This window comes from Pagrus pagrus (genome assembly GCF_965226575.1).
Source record: "Pagrus pagrus genome assembly, chromosome: 12".
NCBI classification, from domain to species: domain Eukaryota; kingdom Metazoa; phylum Chordata; class Actinopteri; order Spariformes; family Sparidae; genus Pagrus; species Pagrus pagrus.
In genome coordinates, this window is record NC_140196.1 from 30,675,670 (window position 1) to 30,695,490 (window position 19,821).

General features: G+C 44.3%; 1 protein-coding gene across 3 annotated transcripts in view; it reads left to right on the plus strand.

Annotated features, from left to right (window-relative positions):
- The window catches only part of acot11a (acyl-CoA thioesterase 11a), a 33,787-nt gene that overhangs the window by 11,403 nt on the left and 2,563 nt on the right, over positions 1–19,821 (plus strand). For all 3 annotated transcript variants that reach the window (XM_084369232.1, XM_084369233.1, XM_084369234.1), the window contains 10 exons: positions 806–910; positions 2,722–2,857; positions 3,891–3,982; positions 4,313–4,374; positions 6,400–6,519; positions 6,637–6,775; positions 8,445–8,500; positions 11,204–11,270; positions 11,433–11,516; positions 11,609–11,742. In XM_084369232.1, coding sequence (XP_084225358.1) covers positions 806–910; positions 2,722–2,857; positions 3,891–3,982; positions 4,313–4,374; positions 6,400–6,519; positions 6,637–6,775; positions 8,445–8,500; positions 11,204–11,270; positions 11,433–11,516; positions 11,609–11,742 — 995 coding nt within the window. The remainder of the gene's footprint in view (positions 1–805; positions 911–2,721; positions 2,858–3,890; positions 3,983–4,312; positions 4,375–6,399; positions 6,520–6,636; positions 6,776–8,444; positions 8,501–11,203; positions 11,271–11,432; positions 11,517–11,608; positions 11,743–19,821) is intronic.

Genomic DNA, 19,821 nt, shown 5'->3' on the forward strand with positions numbered 1-19,821 from the left:
ACCAACTGATTCCGATGGCAAAGCTTGGCTAAACTGGTCGAACACATTCTGGAGCATTTCATAGAATACTGAAACATTTTCTGCACCTTTTTTGACTTGATTTCAGAAATAGCCAGTTTCTGGTAAAGGCTTTCGCAAAAGAATATTTTTAACTCTAGAATGATTGTAATTTACTCAATATTATTCCTAAAGGGTGAACATATGGGTTTAGAGGCCTGAATGGTCTTTATATGTTATTTAATTTCAGAGATGGACCGTTTTTCAAGCAAAAAGTGACTATGATATTACATTTAACATAAAAATGGACTTAAAATAAGAAGACTATATCAGAATTGCATTCCTTGTATCAAACAAAGCAGAACAATTATATTATACAACAATTTAAGACTAAAGGAAGCAGAGATATAACCTTTTCTCTTTCCAGCGGGGGCCATTTGGGATTTTTATGTATACCGGCCACTAGGGGGCCGCCCCAACTTGCATCCACGGATTTTTAAAAACCTTAGACCCATACCTAACACCCTGCCAAAAATCAAAAACTTTTCCAGAAGTGCACAATCCCTATGATTTTTCACAAATTCCCTCCTGACTACTATATGAACTTCAAGTGTGATGCTGCAGGTTGAATATCTTTAAAAGACCTCAGTGAGATTTGGATTGAGCCAGAGTTAGCAGCAGTGTTTAATACTGCTGGCTCCAGGGTTACTGATTCAGCTGCTTCTTCTTATTGTTACATTAGTAAAGTCATGCTTTGGTGCACATTTATGCTTTGACCTGAGATTATTCCTAATATATTTCACCTCAGGTGGGCATACAGGTGAGCTGTGAGGACCTGTTCTCTGACCGTCACTGGAGGGTTTGCCACGCGTACGCCACCTTTGTTACCCAGCGCACAAACACAGGAGAAAAGGTAAGGCTCATGTTTGATGGGAAACCAAATGATTCTGAGGTGAGCATGAACATTTTGGCTTCCATGAATGTGTGATGTGATCGGTGGCAACTTGCCATAGTACTCACTGCACACCTACACTGACTCTACTAGAGGACAGTCACAGTTACATCATAGTAAAGGCTGCACCATATTCATGCCTTCATGCCTCTGGCAGCAGCTGCAGTCAGAGACATAGTGTTCTTGGGTCGTCTGTCTCAGCAACACTGTGAGGGAATTGCTTCAAAATGTGCATACAAATAACTTAGACTTAAGACTGAACTTTTTGTGGTCAAAGGTCAAAACACTCACCTCTCAAAACATGTTTTAGCCGTAACCAAAAAATTCATATTATAACACAGACCATAATTTATATTTGGTCAGATACTGAATTGGTGGCACTAATCTTGGGTATTCACCTAGAAACTGTGCTGATGTAGAGATGTTCTGTGCTGACTGGCTGAACATGTGTGAAGCATCCATGTGTTAGAATCCTCTATATGAACACATACAAGGAATTTAACTTCCAGCAGTGATCCACCACAAGCTCATTGCACCAGTGATAAAGCTCTCTGTCCGTCCTCTCTAAGTGAAGACAACATGACTCACTGTTAAGTATTCACTGGAATCATACATGTCAGTATAGTGAAGACTTCCACATCACCAGGAGCTACACTTAATACCTTCAAAGTCTTCACTACATAAATCTTATGAGTCTGGAAAGACATGCATCTGTAGTGCTTTAAACAACATCAATAGTGAAGTTTGGGTTACACTTGGCTATCAATAATAATGAATGATTATCAGGGATAATTATTCATTATGATAAATAATAAGATTCAATTTACATTAGATCACCTCGGGGCACCACCCTTCAAGAAGGTAAAAGAGCCAATTCACCAAATCAGTCTCATAAAAACGTACTAAACTGTCGTTTCGGATCACTGCTTGTTTCATTGATAGGAGAGAACAGAGAAACAATGGTGACTATTATCTCACTGATATCACATGTGGGTGTGATATGGTCCAGGCTGAAGGAGTGTGTGTGTGTGTGTGTGTGTGTGTGTGTGTGTGTGTGTGTGTGTGTGTGTGTGACGTGATGCCAGGTTAGAGAAGATAGTTAGTTGCATGTAAAGACTCTGTCTGTGTGAAGCATAATCCAACTAACATCAAAATTAGCTGTGTAGCAAAGCAAACTACCAATAACCTGACCTGAGTTCACAATAACACCCAAACAGTGAACAAACACATGGATGGAGCACATGCATTACATCAACCAGAGTTAAACAGCCCTGTGCTTAGCTGTGCTATGCTATGCTATGCTATTTGCTATCTAGGCCCAGTTCAATGATACCAGTCTTTGAAGAAAAGGTGCTCGTGGTTCCTTGGCTCATGAGCCAAGCAGGAGAAGGTTTTAATCCCAATGATGAACAGTGCTGTTCTTGGTGTGCAAGGTCTGGTGAAAGACAGCGGACAGAGGAAACTGGGGTAGCTGCTTGGTGCTAACTTGCTTCATGTACCTCTGATTGTGGAGTTAGCTGGTAAGCTTTGTGTCACAGCTGCTGGTGCTAACTGAGCTGGAATACTAGCAGGACCTCGCGGTTAACCCTTCAAACTGAACTACTGAAAAACAAAACGATGCAAATGAATATAAAAACAGATTCCTGTGTCAGTTGTTGCAGTTGAGTAGTGCATTTGTGTGTGTGTGTGTGTGTGTGTGTGTGTGTGTGTGTGTGTGTGTGTGTGAAGTTTTCTCACAATGAGTAGACACATCTACTGACATTACCTCACAGGTGATCTTGAAGCCCATCGTCCCTCACACTCAGAAGGAGCAGGTTGAACACAGCCTGGCAGCTGAGAGACGGCGAGTCAGGATGGTACACGATGACATCATCAAAGATCTGCTCTCCAATGGGTCCATCCAGCAGGGTAGGTCTGATGCACACTGCTGCATCACAGCCGGATAAAGCAGATAGTGTAGGTTGAGTTTGGAGATTTGATGTTTCAACTTGTTGCTGACTGTTTGTGAGAGTGAAGGACTGAAGCTTCAAACACAATGATGAAATATAAAATATTAACTATGACTGTAGTCAGACAGATTGTATCAGTGGAAACGATGGGCCTGTAAGAATGTCATGCATGATAAACTTGATTACACCACTGGTGTGTTCCTAATTATCATGAACACACACACTGTGGTTTATATTGACTCAATAGTGGTATTGAGTCAATATAAACCACAGTGTGTAGTTAAGACAGCATCTGATTACAGAAATACTCACTGGAACACCAAATGTGAATTGTTGCACTGCTGAAAATAGTACCCAACAAATGCACTATTAGTTCCTGTTTGCTGCTAATGAAACAATATATTTGGGAGAGGATTTGAAAGATTTACAGATTTACACCTTCAGTAGGAACCTTAGACCATATCCACATGACGGCCATTTTCCTCTGACATCACTCTCACATGTCATACTGCCGTGTTCCAGTTGCCATATAAATGCAGGGAATCTGAAAAAACTTTATCATTTCACAGCTTCATGATTAATCAGCAGCTGAGAAGACAGAGGACAGGGGAAATACTTATATTAAGTTAACTTAAATTAACTTATTGTCAAATATCAACACACAACATGGAAACATTTTTTTAACCCCGGAAATAAAACCCACTGGATGTAATCAAAGAGTAATATTAGCTAGAAAGTGGTTGGATGCTAATGCTAATGTGTTGTGTAACCTCGAGCTATGCCATGATCTGTCTCCATGTCTTCACTCTACATTGTGTGTCCAGTTGCTGATCAGTTAAGAAGACGTGTTGAAATCATAACGCTTTGTCATTTGACGTCTGAGCTTCTCCATCTAAGAAATTGTTTGTTTGGGTATTTTCATATTAATGTTGAACATATATAGAATAACACCAACCATTTCCATTAATGTCAGCCTTGTGTTTGTATGTCAGCTGACAGCTCTGCAGTTGATGATGCGATGGCAGCAGAGAGGACCAGGGTGGAGAGTGTTGAGCTGGTTCTGCCTCCACACGCTAACCATCAGGTTTGTCTGCCTCTCTGTACATTTATTTCAGGAAGTGGATCAATCAGCAATTCTTTATGATTTGAGTAGATTTGCTAATGAGTGCTCTTTTGGTGTAATTCTTAGAATCTTTGTATAATATTCAGATTTTTTGTCAAACTCTTTTTAGTTACACATAGTGTTATGGTGGTATTGTATCCTCTGTTGCACTGGTTGTGCAACAAGGTATACAAATCTATTCATAATGACTGTATATCCCTGTGAAATTTAAGTAACAGGCTTTTACTATTCCTCAGTGTTGTGTCATAATAGTGTAGACTGTATGATCATATCTGTTTGTGTGAACACCAGGTGAACACGTTCGGGGGACAGATCATGGCCTGGATGGTGAATGTAGCTACAATTGCTGCCAGGTACAGTCACACACAGGGGGGACTCACACACATACATAAACACACACACACACACACCTGGGTTGTTGTTGTTGGCCAGAACAGTCTGACGTGTGCATTTTAAAATCAAACAGTTTTAGATGTGCCTTCGGCTTAAACAGTTCAATTTGTTGATTGACAGAAAAATAATGAGCACATATTATGATAATTCATTAATTAGTTTGGACATTTTTCTAAAAAATTGTGAAAAAATGTCTTTCTTTGTGTCCAGCTTTTCACATCAGAGCGTTTGCTTCTTTCTCTGTCACATATCATTGAGCAGTGACTTCCCTTCAGCTGCCAACTTGTTGAAAACAAACACATTGAATTTGCCACCTGGTTTAACTGGCATTGTTTTCTAACTACAATGTTTTATAGACTAAATCATTCATTGGTCAATCAAAAAATGAAAAGATTGATGGAAATAATCATCAGTTAAAGCCCAAGCAAAAAGAAATGTGCCAAAATTGAGAATATGCATGAATTTTTGAACAGTAAGAGAAGCACAGTGACCTCCGGTCTCTGTCTGGAAACATCAGTGGACAGTGATCTCTATAAAGAAGTCTACCAACACATGTAGTCAATAATAAGGTTCTATCATTTGAATTTATTGAATTTTTCAAACAGTTAAACAATGTCTTCAGTCTTGCATTTTGTGCCCCCATGTTTCTAGGACTCAGTTTCAAACCTCGATCCAGGGTCCAAATAAAGGGGGGTGGGGCTGTCAAACATTATTATATCCTTTTTACCTGTAATTGTAAATATCTGACTTTATTTCCCATAGTCATGCCTGGAGGTTGGTGTACAACAGAATCAGATGCCCCTAAAGTAACCCATACCATTACCTTGATGTTCCTCACTCCCGTAACTGCTCTGCCTCATTGAAGTCTGTATTCATGTGGGTCGCTGGAGCTTTACTTCAGTAGTTAGCTATCTAGTTAGCTTTGTAACGGTGTGCTGTCTTGGCCCCGGTCTTGCTCAAAAAAATATTTTTTTATCTCACAGGACTTCTGGTTAAATAAAAGTTGAATTAATAAACAGCACTTTCTTACCGTCAGTATGTGTGAATTATGTAAGGGATAATGTATAGTTCGGAGGTTGTTATGGAGAAATAAACCCTGACAGGTTGTATGGAACCCCGACGGAGGGGTTTCATACAACCTGAAGGGGTTTATTTCTCCATAACAACCGACTAACTATACATTATCCCGCTTATTACACGGCCTTACGACTGAAATAAATAATAAATAATCACCCACAAAGATTCAGCAGCGACAAGGATCGCTCGGTAAAGTTTTAACTTTCACTTTCACTTTCGGGGCCTGAGAGAGGAGCTGGACAGCGTGCTGTGGTTGGTGTAACGCGTTGAAAGTCCAGCTGTCTTGCTTATGTTGCTATATGTTGCCAGGGCGGATCAGAGCGCCGTCCCTAGCTGCTCTCATGTGTCCAGTCACAGACATGATCTGACGACTTTCGAGGCCGGCCTGAGAGAGGAGCTGGACAGCGGTGCTGTCTTGCTTATGTTGCTACATGTTGCAGGGGCGGATCAGAGCGCCGTCCCTAGCAACGGTCTGTTATACTTGACGACGGTCATTATACAGAAATAACAGACCGTAGAACGCAGCGATGGACCAATCAGAGAGCAGCATTCAATAGAGCCGTGTAATAAATTGTATTAAGTGTCTTCTAATGCTAACTTTTGCTTCTTGTCTTTTTTTGAAAAGCATCACTGTAACTTGGAGAGCCTGTAGACTGGGTCCTACCTGATCACTTTATGACTGGTATTTGGACCAGTACAGGATCTTGTTTCCATTAGACTGTCAAAGTAAGAATACAGCCGGCAGATTTAGATTATTTGGTGATCTGTGCCTTTAATGTAAGTCAGCCACAGGCCTAGAAGCTGTATGGTAATAACACACACACACACACACACACACACACACACACACACACACACACACACACACACAGTATCTCTGTAATGTCTGTCTGTCTGTCTGTGTGCAGTCGTCTGTGTCAGGCTCACCCGACTCTGCGGACCATCGACATGTTCACCTTCAGAGGACCTTCTCAGATCGGAGACAGACTGCTGCTGAGGGCGATCGTCAACAACGCCTTCAAGAACAGGTATAAGATCATCATAATCAGAAGATAAAGACACAGAAGATAAGCTCAGATAAGATCCAACCTGCCTCGTCTGTGAGGAGGAAACAGGTCATGATGATACCTGATGTGTTTCCTCAGCATTGAGGTGGGGGTACGTGCAGAGGCCTACCAGGAGGAGGGGCCTAACCGACACATTAACTCCGCCTTCATGATCTTTGAGGTGCTTGACAACCGTGGGAAGCTACGTACGTTACCACGGATACGACCAGAACCCCTGGTGAGTTTATGCACTTAACATATCCGGAACAAACAAATGTAAACGTTTAAAAGCTGAAACACTGGATCGCTACATTTGAAGGTTATTAACTCCTTATTAGTGAGCTGGAGTATGTGTTTCAGTGCAATATTCAGGCAAAATAAATAAAATATAATGAATAACTAAATAAATAATTTGAAAGTCATAACCTCATGTTATCAGACTGTTTAACAAACACCCACACTAACCTCAACATGTGCAATAATAAATATCCGGTGCAATATCTATTTATTATCTATTACTTATGTCTGCTCAATTCACTTCTTTTCATTTTTATGTCTGCAATAACCCTGCCAGTACCATTTATTCATTCTGTTTATATAATATATTTATACATATTGTTATACATTTGTTACATCTGTGTTTTAACAGAGTTTTCTACAGTGATTTTTAAAAAAGCCATGCACGTAATTTCGTTCTGCTCACTACTTTTTTTTTTCTGTGCTGAATGACAATAAAGAGATCTTGAATCTTGAATCTTGATTTGAAACAGTGGGAGGAGGTGGGGTCAAACTGTTGGTCCTGCTACTACAGCCACTGATGATAGATGTTAGTCAGCACCACCTGAACAAGCTACAATATGCTGCACATGGCTAATCATTCCCCAGCTGTTCCAGTTATAAACATATTCATATTCACTTGTGCGTACCTTGCCCCCATGTAACCTCAGACAAAAGTTTTCCAAGGCTGCTATTGGAGAGATGTGGAGGCCTGGCCGAGCAGAGATCAGAGCTATAAATCAATGTGACTCAACATGTTGGAGGAAAAATGTCTCCACTCATAAACCATCATAAACCCGAACAGCTCCACTGGGTGGTCAATCCCTTCGGTTGTTATATAGCAGCGTCTCTCAACAGAGGTGACTGGAAACCATTGGGCAGGGCAAAACTTTCTTTGTGGGTGTTTACACCAGAAATTCATGACAGGATGAGTTGAAGCTTGTTTCTATCTGCACCATTTAAAATGTTTACACCAGTACGTGGCGAGGAGAGGGTGAATCTGTTTACTTAAGTGTTTCTGACAGCCATTTTAAATTTCAGCTGTACCGTATCAGTTCTGTCTTGGTATTCACTGTTCACTCTGAGTTTCTTCCTTTTGAAAACATTCATACAAGGAAAACCATGTATACACTGAATGCCGTGTTATCGCCGTGGTTAGAAATTAACAAGTGGAATATTCTGTTGTTGGAGTTTCTGTGAATGCAACACAATATAACACTCTTCAGTTTAATTGCCTTTATTTATTTTTTTTACTGCATTTAATAATAAAGCTTCTTGCTCAGCTTTTGATTGGCTGCTTTTTGTGAGGCCTAATTAAAGCTTGAGTGTTGCATGTGGGGGGGCGGTGAGCAACCTGGATAATCGAGAGGGTTGGGGTACGGTTGGGAACCGCTGATGTGTAGCATCATAGAAACTGCATGTTGTCACTGCCATCCACCGCTGTCAGTAACCCTGCTTCTGTCCAGGGACAAGAGGATGGCAACATGGTTGAAATGCTCCATGTAGCACCTGTGAATGAAATGGGATGTAAGTGAACTGCTCTGCATGCTGCAGCTGGTGGATATAGAGGGAGATAGACAGACAGACAGATGATGTGAGGTGTTTAAAGTCACCCTGTCTTTCATCTACAGGAAGGAGAGAGGCGCTTTCAAGAAGCCATAGCGAGGAAGAAGATCCGATTGGACCGGTGAGCTGCTGTGTGTTGGTGTGAAGAGCAAATACCACCTCAGCTTTTCAGTGTCTTTGATATCTTCAGTATATTTGGACTAAAAATGAGATGGATGGAACATTCATGCTAAAAACATGCATGACACATAAATACTGGTCTTTTTTCTGATCTGTGGTTTGGATAGATTGATGTATCACTCAGTTGTGACTGTATGATCACATAAAGACACGATCAAGAGAAAAGCTCTTTTCCTCGTGATTCCTGTTTACAGACTGACAGTCATTTTCAGTATTCATGCAGTGCAGTTCTGTTGGTGACCCGTAAGTTTTATCAGAATCAGAATCAGAATCAGAATCAGAATACTTTATTAATCCCCGGGGGGAAATTGTTTTTGTTACAGATGCTCCGTGCAAAGTAGAAATAGAAATATAGCCTGAATGGAAACAAGAGACAAAGATATAGATAACATAGTAATGTAGACAATAAAATAAAGTAATAAAATAGGATAAATAAAATAAAAATATAAAGTAAAATAAAATAGACAATCTTAACTGTTCAATGACCACTCCAAGTATTTACAAATATACAGTGCAATATAAATATATATATGGTATGGCAGATGTACATATATATACATATATAAATATATATAGCCATTTGAGTCCAAACATCAGAGGGCGGAGTTGTAAAGTTTAATGGCCACAGGTAGGAATGACTTCCTGTGGCGCTCAGTGGTGCATTTTGGAGCAATTAGTCTCTCGCTGAAGGTGCTTCTCTGTCTGACCAGAGCGTTGTGGAGAGAGTGAAAGTCATACTGCAGTTTCGCCCGCAACTTCGACAGCGTCCTCCTGTCAGACACTGCTGTCAAAGTGTCCAGCTTCACCCCCACAATGTCACTGGCCTTCCTGATCAGCTTGTTGAGTCTGTTGGCGTCTGCTACTCTCAGTCTGCTGCCCCAGCACACAACAGCAAACAGAATAGCACTGGCCACCACAGACTCATAAAACATCCTCAGCATAGTCCAGCAGATGTTAAAGGAGCGGAGCCTCCTCAGAAAATAGAGGCGGCTCTGTCCCTTCTTGTAGAGGACTTCAGTGTTGTTAGTCTAGTCCAGTTTATTGTCGATGAACACCCCTGATATTTGTAGTGTTCAACGATGTCCACGTTATGCCCCAGGATGGAAACTGGGGTCACTGGTGTCCTGGTTCTCCTCAGATCCACCACCAGCTCTTTGGTCTTTGTTGTGTTGAGCTGCAGGTGGTTCAGCTCACACCATGTGACGAAGTTATCCACCACAGCCCTGTATTCAGCCTCATCACCCTTGCTGATACATCCAACGACAGCAGAGTCATCAGAAACCTTCTGAAGATGGCAAGACTCTGTCTGGTAGCTGAAGTCCGTGGTGTAAAGGGTGAAGAGGAAAGGAGAGAGGACAGTCCCTTGTGGGGCCCCGGTGTTGCTGACCACTGCATCTGACACACAGTGCCGCAAGCGCACATACTGTGGTGGGCCAGTGAGGTAATCCACCAGCATCGCCGTCAGCTTGTCACCCAGTAGAGCAGGCCTGATGGTATTGAAAGCACTGGAGAAGTCAAAGAACGGGACCCTCACAGTGCTCCCCGGCTTGTCCAGGTGGGCGTAGACACGGTTCAGCATGTAGATGATGGCATCCTCAACTCCAATCCGGGGCTGGTAGGCGAACTGGAGGGGATCCAGGTGCGGCCTGACCGTAGGCCTGAGCTGCTCCAGGACGAGTCTCTCCAGGGTTTTCATGATATGTGAAGTCAGTGCCACCGGTCGGTAGACTGAGAAACTACTGGGCTGCAGCGTCTTTGGCACTGGAACGAGGCAGGACGTCTTCCATATCACAAGGACCCTCTGGAGGCTCAGGCTCATGTTGAAGACACGGTGAAGCACTCCACAGAGCTGTTCGGCGCAGGCTGTGAGAACCCGTGGGCTGACACCGTCAGGGCCTGCAGCCTTACCGGCGGGGAGTTTGCTCAGCTGTCTCCTAACATGAAGCGGTGTAAACAGTGCAGGTCGAGGAGGGGGAGAGTTGGAGTCCATAGTGAGAAGAGGGCAGGTAGCATGGGAGCCAGAGGAGGTGTGAGGAGTGGGGGATGGGTGTGAGGGGCTCAAAGAGTTGGATGGGGTGCTATCAGGAGGAGGAGGAGGGGGTCAGAAGCGATGGTGGTTGGAGACAGTCAACAGGAGAGCCAGCAGGGGCCAGGGCCGCAGTATCAAACCTATTGAAGAACAGATTTAACTCATTGGCCCTAGCCACACTACCATCAGCTCCACTGCTAGTTGGTCTGAAACCGGTGATGGTCCTCATACCACTTCAGACCTCCCTCATGTAATTCTGCTGGAGTTTCCACTCCAGCTTCCTTCTGTAGCCATCCTTAGCCTCTTTGATCTTGGCATTCAGGTCCCTCTGAATGTCTCTCAGCTCCTCCCTGTTGCCACCTCTGAAAGCCCTCTTCTTTTGATTGAGTATGGTTTTGATGTCTTTTGTTACCCAAGGCTTGTTGTTTGGGTAACAGCGCACAGTCCTTGCTGGGACAATGCCGTCCACACAGAAATTGATGTAGTCTGTAATGCACTCAGTAAGCCCATCAATGTCTTCTCCATGTGGCGCACAAATTAATGTCATGGTGCTGTTTTGTTCACATAACAGTATCATACTAACTTCTTCTAACTGTTCTCCTTTTGTTGTTACAGAAAATACATTATTTCCTGCAAGCAGGCCGAGGTCCCTCTGTCTGTCCCCTGGAACCCCACAAACCAGGTGAGTCACTCAGCAGCAGAAACAATCACATGAACTGTGGACGGCTCGTTAATCACACCTCAGTTTGGCCCAAATGGTCACATTTGGACCAAACTAGCTCAAAACCACATTTATGGATATCCATGTGTGTGTGTGTGTGTGTGTGTGTGTGTGTGGTCCCAGGTGTATCTGAGCTATAACAATGTTTCAGCTCTGAAGATGTTGGCTGCTCGGAACAACTGGCGCCTCAGCTCTGAGAAAGACAAGGTAGCTGCTGTTCTCTGGTTGAACGGGCCTGGTGAGTGTTGTTCTGCTGGTTCTGGAGGAGCTTGATGTTTCGTGTGGTTCTTTGTTCTCAGGTTCAACTTTACACCCTGGAGCAGAAGTCCATGTTGAGTTTCAGGGTGGAAGCAGAAGTGGATGTTCCTGCTCACAGAGCTTTTTGTCTGCTGGCCGAGCTGAGTGACAGACCGAGCTGGGACACACACTATCAGTAATGCTGTCACACACACACACACACACACGCACACGCACACACACACACACACACACACACACACACACACACACACACAAATCAGTTCATGCCTAACCAACTGTCTCTTCAGTGCATGTTTAAAGGTCAGTATACTGTATGACAGCTGGTGCTCAGGGAGGTTTCAGAGGAAGTTTAGGTCCTCAGATGAAAGAAAAAGTTGGTTTCCATCACTACACATATTAAAGCTATGGTCTACGATCTGAGAAAGATTTGAAAAAAACGCCCACAACACACCCCCTCCTGCAACAAGAAGTAATGAATTTGGAGTAATGATGTCGGATTCACAGGTAAAGTTATTACAATGCACGTTGAAACTAACATAAATCTTGTAAGTCATTACAATGTCCACAGCTAAGTGTCACAGCCAAGCTAGCGTAACTTCATTAGCATGTTACAGCTACGTTACGTTACAGCTAGGTAATAAGTTACTATTTATCAACAGCTAAGTTAGCCACTTCTAAAAGTTATTGAGGGCCAAGAGACTAACAGACAGGGGCGATTCTAGGGTCAGAGCTTTAGGGGTGCTCAGCACCCAATGAGCCCCACTGCCACCACCCACCCTTTTTTCACACAAAAACAAAAAATATGTCTATTGAAAAATAACTTTATCATTTTAACATTGGTTCAACTAACTCCAAGACCTTTCCAGAACACTCTTCCCTCTCATTCCTTATGGACTCTCCCTGTTCTTCTCCTCCTCCTTTAATATGAAAAAATGTGGAGTATGAGTAGTTACTGTTTTGCTTGCCACTATTCACTATATGTCAATTTATTGTTGTTGTTTTCTCATCTGGTTCTTCCTGCATGCTCTCCCTTTCTCCTTCTCCATCTCCGTGTTTCTCTCTTTCCCTTGGTACTGACAATCATACACAGATATATTGTAGGCAGGAGAGTTGTCATGTCACAAAAATGTTATGGAGACCATTTACAGATTCTAAGGATATGATCAAAAGGCACACAGAGGCATGTCATTTTAAATATCTTTATTATTATTAGGGCCCGAGCAGGGAACCTGCAAGGACCCTATTGTTTTTGTAGTGATTATTTTTTTTTATTTATTTGTTTTATTCCTTCTGCCAAAATGATCGCATTTTTCACTGCCTCAACTGGTGAAAAATTTTATAATCTGTTGTCATTGTGAATTTTCACCACTAGGTGGCGCTATTATCAAGGAAAGTGCTTTTTGCCTAATAACTCACACATTCTTTGTCGCACATTCAAAAACCTCATATCCACGCGTTCAGTGAATTTTGCTAAATCTCCTGATATAGGCCACGCCCATATCCGCCTACCGTTTTTTTTCGCTAGCTCGCGAAATGTCGCAAACTTACTTTTTCGAACTCCTCCCAGGCAATTTCACCGATTTGCACCAAACTTTGCACACAGCATCTGTGGACCCTCCTGACAAAAAGTTAATAAAGAATTGTGATAGTCCAAAGAACGGCCAAAATATGAAACAACAATTTTCTGCACATTGTGGTCAGACAGACAATCTTCCATATCTTGATGAAATACAGTCCCATTAACTCTAAAGTTTTTTTAATTGTGTTCCATGGCCCGATGACGGTTTGTGAAAAATTTGGTGCAAATCGGCCAAATCGGTGCAAATCAATTTATATAAAATACATTTTATAATCCATTGTCGCTGTGAATTTCCACCACTAGGTGGCGCTATCATAAAGGAAAGTGTGTTTTGGCTAATAACTCCCACATACTTTGTCGCACATTCAAAAACCTCATATCCACGCGTTCTGTGAATTATGCTGAATCTCCTGATTTAGGCCACGCCCATATCTGCCTACCGGTTTTTTCCGCTAGCTCGCGAAATGTCGCAAACCTACTTTTTCAAACTCCTCCCAGGCAATTTCACCGATTTGCACCAAACTTTGCACACAGCATCTGTGGACCCTGCTGACAAAAAGTTATTAAAAGAATTGTGATATTCCAAACAATACTCAACTTATTAAAAAACAACTTCCTGCAGATTTCGCTCCAAACAGGAAGTGTTGCATATCTCCACATTGGTTTGTCCCAATGACATCAAACTCAGGATACTACTTCCCCATGAGCCCCTAAGGCTCTGTGCAAAAATATGCAACAACAATTTCCTTCACATTGTGGTCAGAAAGACAATCTTCCATATCGTGATGAAATACAGTCCCATTAACACTCAAGTTTTTTTACTTATGTTCCATGACCCCATGACGGTTTGTGAAAAATTTGGTGCAAATCGGCCAATAGGGGGCACTTTAATTGCTAAATGACGAAAGAACAGCTTGCCTGCCTTCACTTTTCATTCCTCAGCGGAACTTGTTACATGAACAAGCCCTGCTATCGACAGCAGCATGCCCCGACAGCAGCATGTAGCGACAGCAGCACGCCGCGACAGCAGCAAGCCGCGACACGCGTGGACTGCGAGAGCCCGTTCATCGCTGCTTGCAGCTTTAATTATTATTATTATTATTATTGGGCTTAGAAACACAATCGTTGTTTTTATTTCACAAATTCCCATTGTATCCCATTACTGTATTCTCCATTGTGGGTTTGAAATAAAAAATAAATAAATAAATAAAAATGAAAGCAGGGGACCATTGCCTACATAAGTAACTTGATACAACATACAGATAGCAGGTTTATATTATCTGTTACTTTAGCTTAACACTTTTCAGAAGAAAAAAAAAAACAAACAAGACGGAGGTCAACTACAGGGACAGAGTACCTCGCCCGGTATGGGGGCACCATGGTCCTCCCCTGGAGCCAGACCCGGGGGTGGAGCTCGCCGGCGAGCGTCTGGTGGCCGGGCCCGGAAGGACAACGTGGGGCCGTGCCCCTGTGGACTCACCACCCGTAGGGGAGAGCGATGGGTTCAGGTGCAATGTACATCGGGCAGTAGGCGAAGGGGGGGGACCTGGGCGTCCCGACCCCCGGCTTCGCAGACTAGCTCTCAGTACGTGGAATGTCACCTCTCTGGCGGGGAAGGAACCGGAGCTGGTGCGGGAGGTAGAGCGGTACCAACTAGATATAGTTGGGCTCACCCTGCACAGCACCGGTTCTGGAACCAAACTCCTTGAGATGGGCTGGACTCTCTCCTTTTCCGGAGTTTCCCAGGGTGAGAGGCGCCTGGCGGATGTGGGAATACTCACAAGCTCCCGGCTGAGCGTCGCTGTGTTGGAGTTCTCCCCGAGGGACGAGAGGGTCGCCTCCATGCGACTGCAGCTGGGGGGAAGGGGGAAGGCTCTGACTGTTGTCTGTGCGTATGCACCGAACAGCAGCTCAGAATACCCAGCCCTTGGAGTCCTTGGGTGGTGTCCTGGAAGGGGCTCCGCCTGGGTACTCCATAGTTCTTCTGGGGGACTTTAACGCTCACGTGGGTGACAATGGGGAAACTTGGAGGGGGGTGATTGGGAAGAACAGCCTGCCCGATCTGAATCCGAAGGGTGTTTTGTTATTGGACTTCTGTGCTAGTCATGGATTGGCCATAACGAACACCATGTTCGAGCATAGGGTGGCTCATAAGTGTACCTGGTACAAGGCCAATTTAGGCCAAAGGTCGATGATAGACTTTGTGGTCGTATCATCGGACCTGCGGCCGTATGTCTTGGACACTCGGGTGAAGAGAGGACCGGAGCTGTCAACCTATCACCACCTGGTGGTGAGTTGGATCAGGTGGCGGGGGAGGCTGCCCGGCAGACCTGGGAAACCCAAACGGGTAGTTAGGGAACGTCTGGCGGAGGCCCCGGTCTGTCAGGTCTTCAACTCCCCCCTTCGGAAGAACTTTTCGCTCATCCCGGGGGAGACTGGGGACATGGAATCCGAATGGACCATGTTCAGAGCCTCCATTGTAGAGGCAGCCGCTAAGAGCTGTGGTCAGACAGTCATCGGTGCCAGTCGGGGCGGCAACCCAAAGACCCGCTGGTGGACACCAGCGGTGAAGGAAGCTGTCAAGCTGAAGAATGAGGCCTTTCGGGCTTGGCTGGCCAAGTCACTGAAGCAAAAACCCGGGTGTGGGAGGAGTTCGGTCACTGAGGTAGTCAAGAAGCTCCCCAGTGGCAAGGCACCTGGGGTGGATGAGATCCGCCCCGAGATGCTGAAGGCTCTGGACATTGTTGGGCTGTCATGGCTGACACGTCTTTGTAGTGTCGCGTGGAGGTCAGGACGGTACCTCTGGAGTGGCAGACCGGGGTGGTGGTTCCCATTTTTAAAAAGGGGGACGGGAGAGTGTGTGCCAATTATCGGGGTATCACACTGCTCAGCCTCCCTGGGAAAGTTTATTCCAGGGTGCTGGAAAGGAGGGTCTGATTTGGAGAAGGCCTTCGACCAGGTCCCCCGGGGAGTTCTGTTGGGGGTACTGAGGGAGTATAGGATACCGGGGCCGTTGGTATGAGCTATCCGGTCCTTGTACGACCAAAGTGAGAGTTGTGTCCGTATACTCGGCACAAAGTCGAATACGTTTCCAGTGGGTGTTGGCCCCTTGTCTCCGATCCTGTTTGTGATATTCATGGACAGGATCTCAAGGCGCAGCCATGATAAGGAGAGTGTCCGGTATGGGAACCTCACAATTGCGTCTTTGCTTTTTGTGGATGACGTGGTTCTGTTGGCTTCCTCAGCCCGTGACCTCCAGCAGGCATTGGGGCGGTTCGCAGCCGAGTGTGACGTGGTCGGGATGAGGGTCAGCACCTCTAAATCTGAGGCCATGGTTCTCTGCCGGAAAACGGTGGATTGCCCGCTCCGGTTGGGGAGTGAGCTCCTGACCCAAGCGAAGGAGTTTAAATATCTCGGGGTCTTGTTCACAAGTGATGGGAGAATGGAGCATGATGTGGACAGATGGCTTGATGCAGCATCTGCAGTATTGCGGGCGTTGTACCGGGCTGTCGTGGTGAAGATGGAGCTGAGCCGCATGGCGAAGCTCTCGATTTACTGGTCCATCTATGTTCCAACCTATGATCACGAGCTGTGGGTAGTGACCGAAAGAACGAGATCGCGGATACAAGCTTCTGAAATGAGTTTCCTCCGTAGGGTGGCTGGGCTCAGCCTTAGGAATAGGGTAAGGAGCTCAGACATTCGGAGGGAGCTCGGAGTAGAGCCGCTGCTCCTTTGCGTCAAGAGGAGCCAGTTGAGGTGGTTCGGGCAACTGATTAGGATGCCTCCTGGGCGCCTCCCCATGGAGGTTTTCCGGGCACGGCCAACTGGGAGGAGACCCCGGGGCAGACCCAGAACTCGCTGGAGAGACTATATATCTCATCTGGCCTGGGAACGCCTCGGGATCCTCCCGGAGGAGCTGGAGAGCGCTGCTGGGGAGAAGGAGGTCTGGAGCTCCCTACTGAGCCTGCTGCCACCGCGACCCGACCCCGGACAAAGCGGAAGTTGATGAGATGAGATGAGAACAAAACAGAGGTCATTATGGACTGTCCCTAGTCTCTCACCTGAATCTGTCTTTTTTCTTTTAAAGAACTGTCGTATGTCCACTGGTCACTGGCAGGCCACACACAGAGAGAGAGAGAGAGAGAGAGAGAGAGAGAGTAATGCTAGGAGTTATCTTTCACACATCTCATACCTGTGTGTTATAAATAGCCTATATATATATATAGACCTGCTGTGTGTGTGTGTGTAGTATATACTACTATGCCTGCATGAATGTGATGTGATTATTATTGTTGCAAAGCCTGGTTCGGGTTAAATCCTCTGTAAAACATGAATGAATACAGTAAAAGGAAAACATTTAACTTTCTTTTATTGTCTAGTTTGATAGTCAGACGCAACTGAAAAATAACAGATAAGAATCTAGGAATAAAAAAACAATTCATTTAAAAAGCCACAGTGAGTGTTTTTTACACATACTGGTGGTATACAGTGATATGTCGTTTTGTTTTTCAGCTCGTACACACGTTTGTTTTCACTCTGGTCCAAACGCCGCACCACTGGCAGGGCTTCATGTTTCCATGACGACTGACCAGAATAGATGCGCGTGACGTCATGTTTAAATGACTCCCGATTGTTAAAATGAGTCTCAAAGTAACGATAAACTTTAACAACAGAGACACACGTACGCACTACACAGGTACGCAGTTTATTTGTTGCGCTGCTGTTTTTGTTTAATAAACAGACCACTCCAGTTCGACTGTAGCCACGCTAAAAGGCGCTAACGGAGCTAACAGAGTTAACGGAGTTAACGGAGAATTAGCTACGGCGCTAACTGGTAAACGGTGCCTGGACTCCAGTACTCACCGATATGGTATTGGATTCGGAACAACTCTAGGTAAAAGGAAAGAAGTGTGAGACACAGCTTTGGAGCAACTTACTTAGTTGATTCACAACACTACAACTAAATGGATTCTCACTCTGCGTGTGTGTTGCGCTGGACGACAGTTGGGCTATGGAGCGGTGCTGGTAGAAAGGAAAAGTAGCGGGTGAGAAGAGGATGATACCATTTGCTAAGCGGGGGTGTTTTCATTTTCGTCCTTAACATATACATTTTAAACCACAAACTACGGAGTACGTTCTGGACATATTTAACCTTGTCAAAGACAAACAAAACATTTTAGAATAACAACATTTCTTACTCCAAGTTTTAGGGGTGCTGAGTCCCTTTTTAGGGGTGCTGCTGTTAGCTTTTAATCATAACGATCGCTTCCACATTGTGGAAACCTGCATGAGCCTCGGACCCAGCTGCGTCCCAGCTGTTGTCTGAGTAGCACCACGACCACGACCACGACCACGACACAAACGTGCCCCGTAAACCGTAATCTCTTGTTTATGACAGATAAGACACAAAAATACACACATCGTAACGCGTATATGATAATCCATCATATTGATTTAGCAAAGGCTTCGTTGAAAACAAATGGACAAGACTGGGAGGAGAGTTAGCAAAACAGTTGAGTAGTGACAGGGCAAGAGGTTGTTATGGAGAAATAAATCCAGACAGGATCAATGAAACCCCAACACGAAGCAGAGGTGTTTCATTCATCCATTCATTCATCTTACTTGCATTACTTGCTGCTTCATTTAGCTGCCACGAGCAAATAAATAGGCTGATTTGGTGTAAACATGATAGCAATTTTAGCTTACAATGCTAGCATAGAGGCTAACGTCTTCGTCGAACAAGTAAACAAGTGTTGACAATAATAATGCAGAGACAGAAATTGTTTCAACGCCGTCTAATAACACAGAAAAAAACTAACGGCAGCTTTCACAGTCATAAGCCAGCATTGGCATACAAGTTATCTGTGTCACAACATCCACAATAAAGACGAAAGATTACCTGCTCCGGGCCAAACAAACCTCTTGTCCGCTTGTAGTTTCAAATGCGGAAGTGGGTTTGGATGAGACGTGACCAGGACTTTGCCGTTTTGCAGGCGCTAGAGAGAATGGATTTATTTGGTTCCTTTTGCTCTTCACATTGTGTAGGTCGTACTATTGGGCCATAACCACCATCTAAATAATGTTAATAATAATGATCAATCTTTCAAATCGTAGATCATAGCTTTAATAAGGCCATCCACAGATCTTGCTCCCACATGTTGCTCACTTTACTCCAGAAGTTTCTTCAAATTCATAGCTGTATATTAATTTGCAATGACATCTAACTATAACACAAGGAATCTCTGTCTGTTAGTCACACATCATGAGAACTGTTTACTCCATGCACTTCACTCTCGGCTGAGGACCTAAAGAAGTGCAGTGTTGGATTTGGTCCAATTCGGGAAGCAGACGTAAATAAAATAGAGATTAGCGAGGTGCAACAACTTGCTGTAGCACCACGTTCTAGTGAGGGGAAAAACCAGAAGCAGAAGGTTAAAAGAGTCTGAATGGATGGAGAAGTGACCCAACAATGCTCGGGTCATCATGCTCTTTAATTAATGTCTGTTGTGGTTATCAGCTAAATGCCTGCTGTCTACATGTTAGGCAGATATCACACCACCGGTTTGACTAGTTGGGGAAGTTATAAAAAACAACTTGAATAGTGTCACCACAGAACCACAATGATGGCGGCTTCAGTGAAGCGGATGTGAACGATGCTAGTTGTCACAAGTG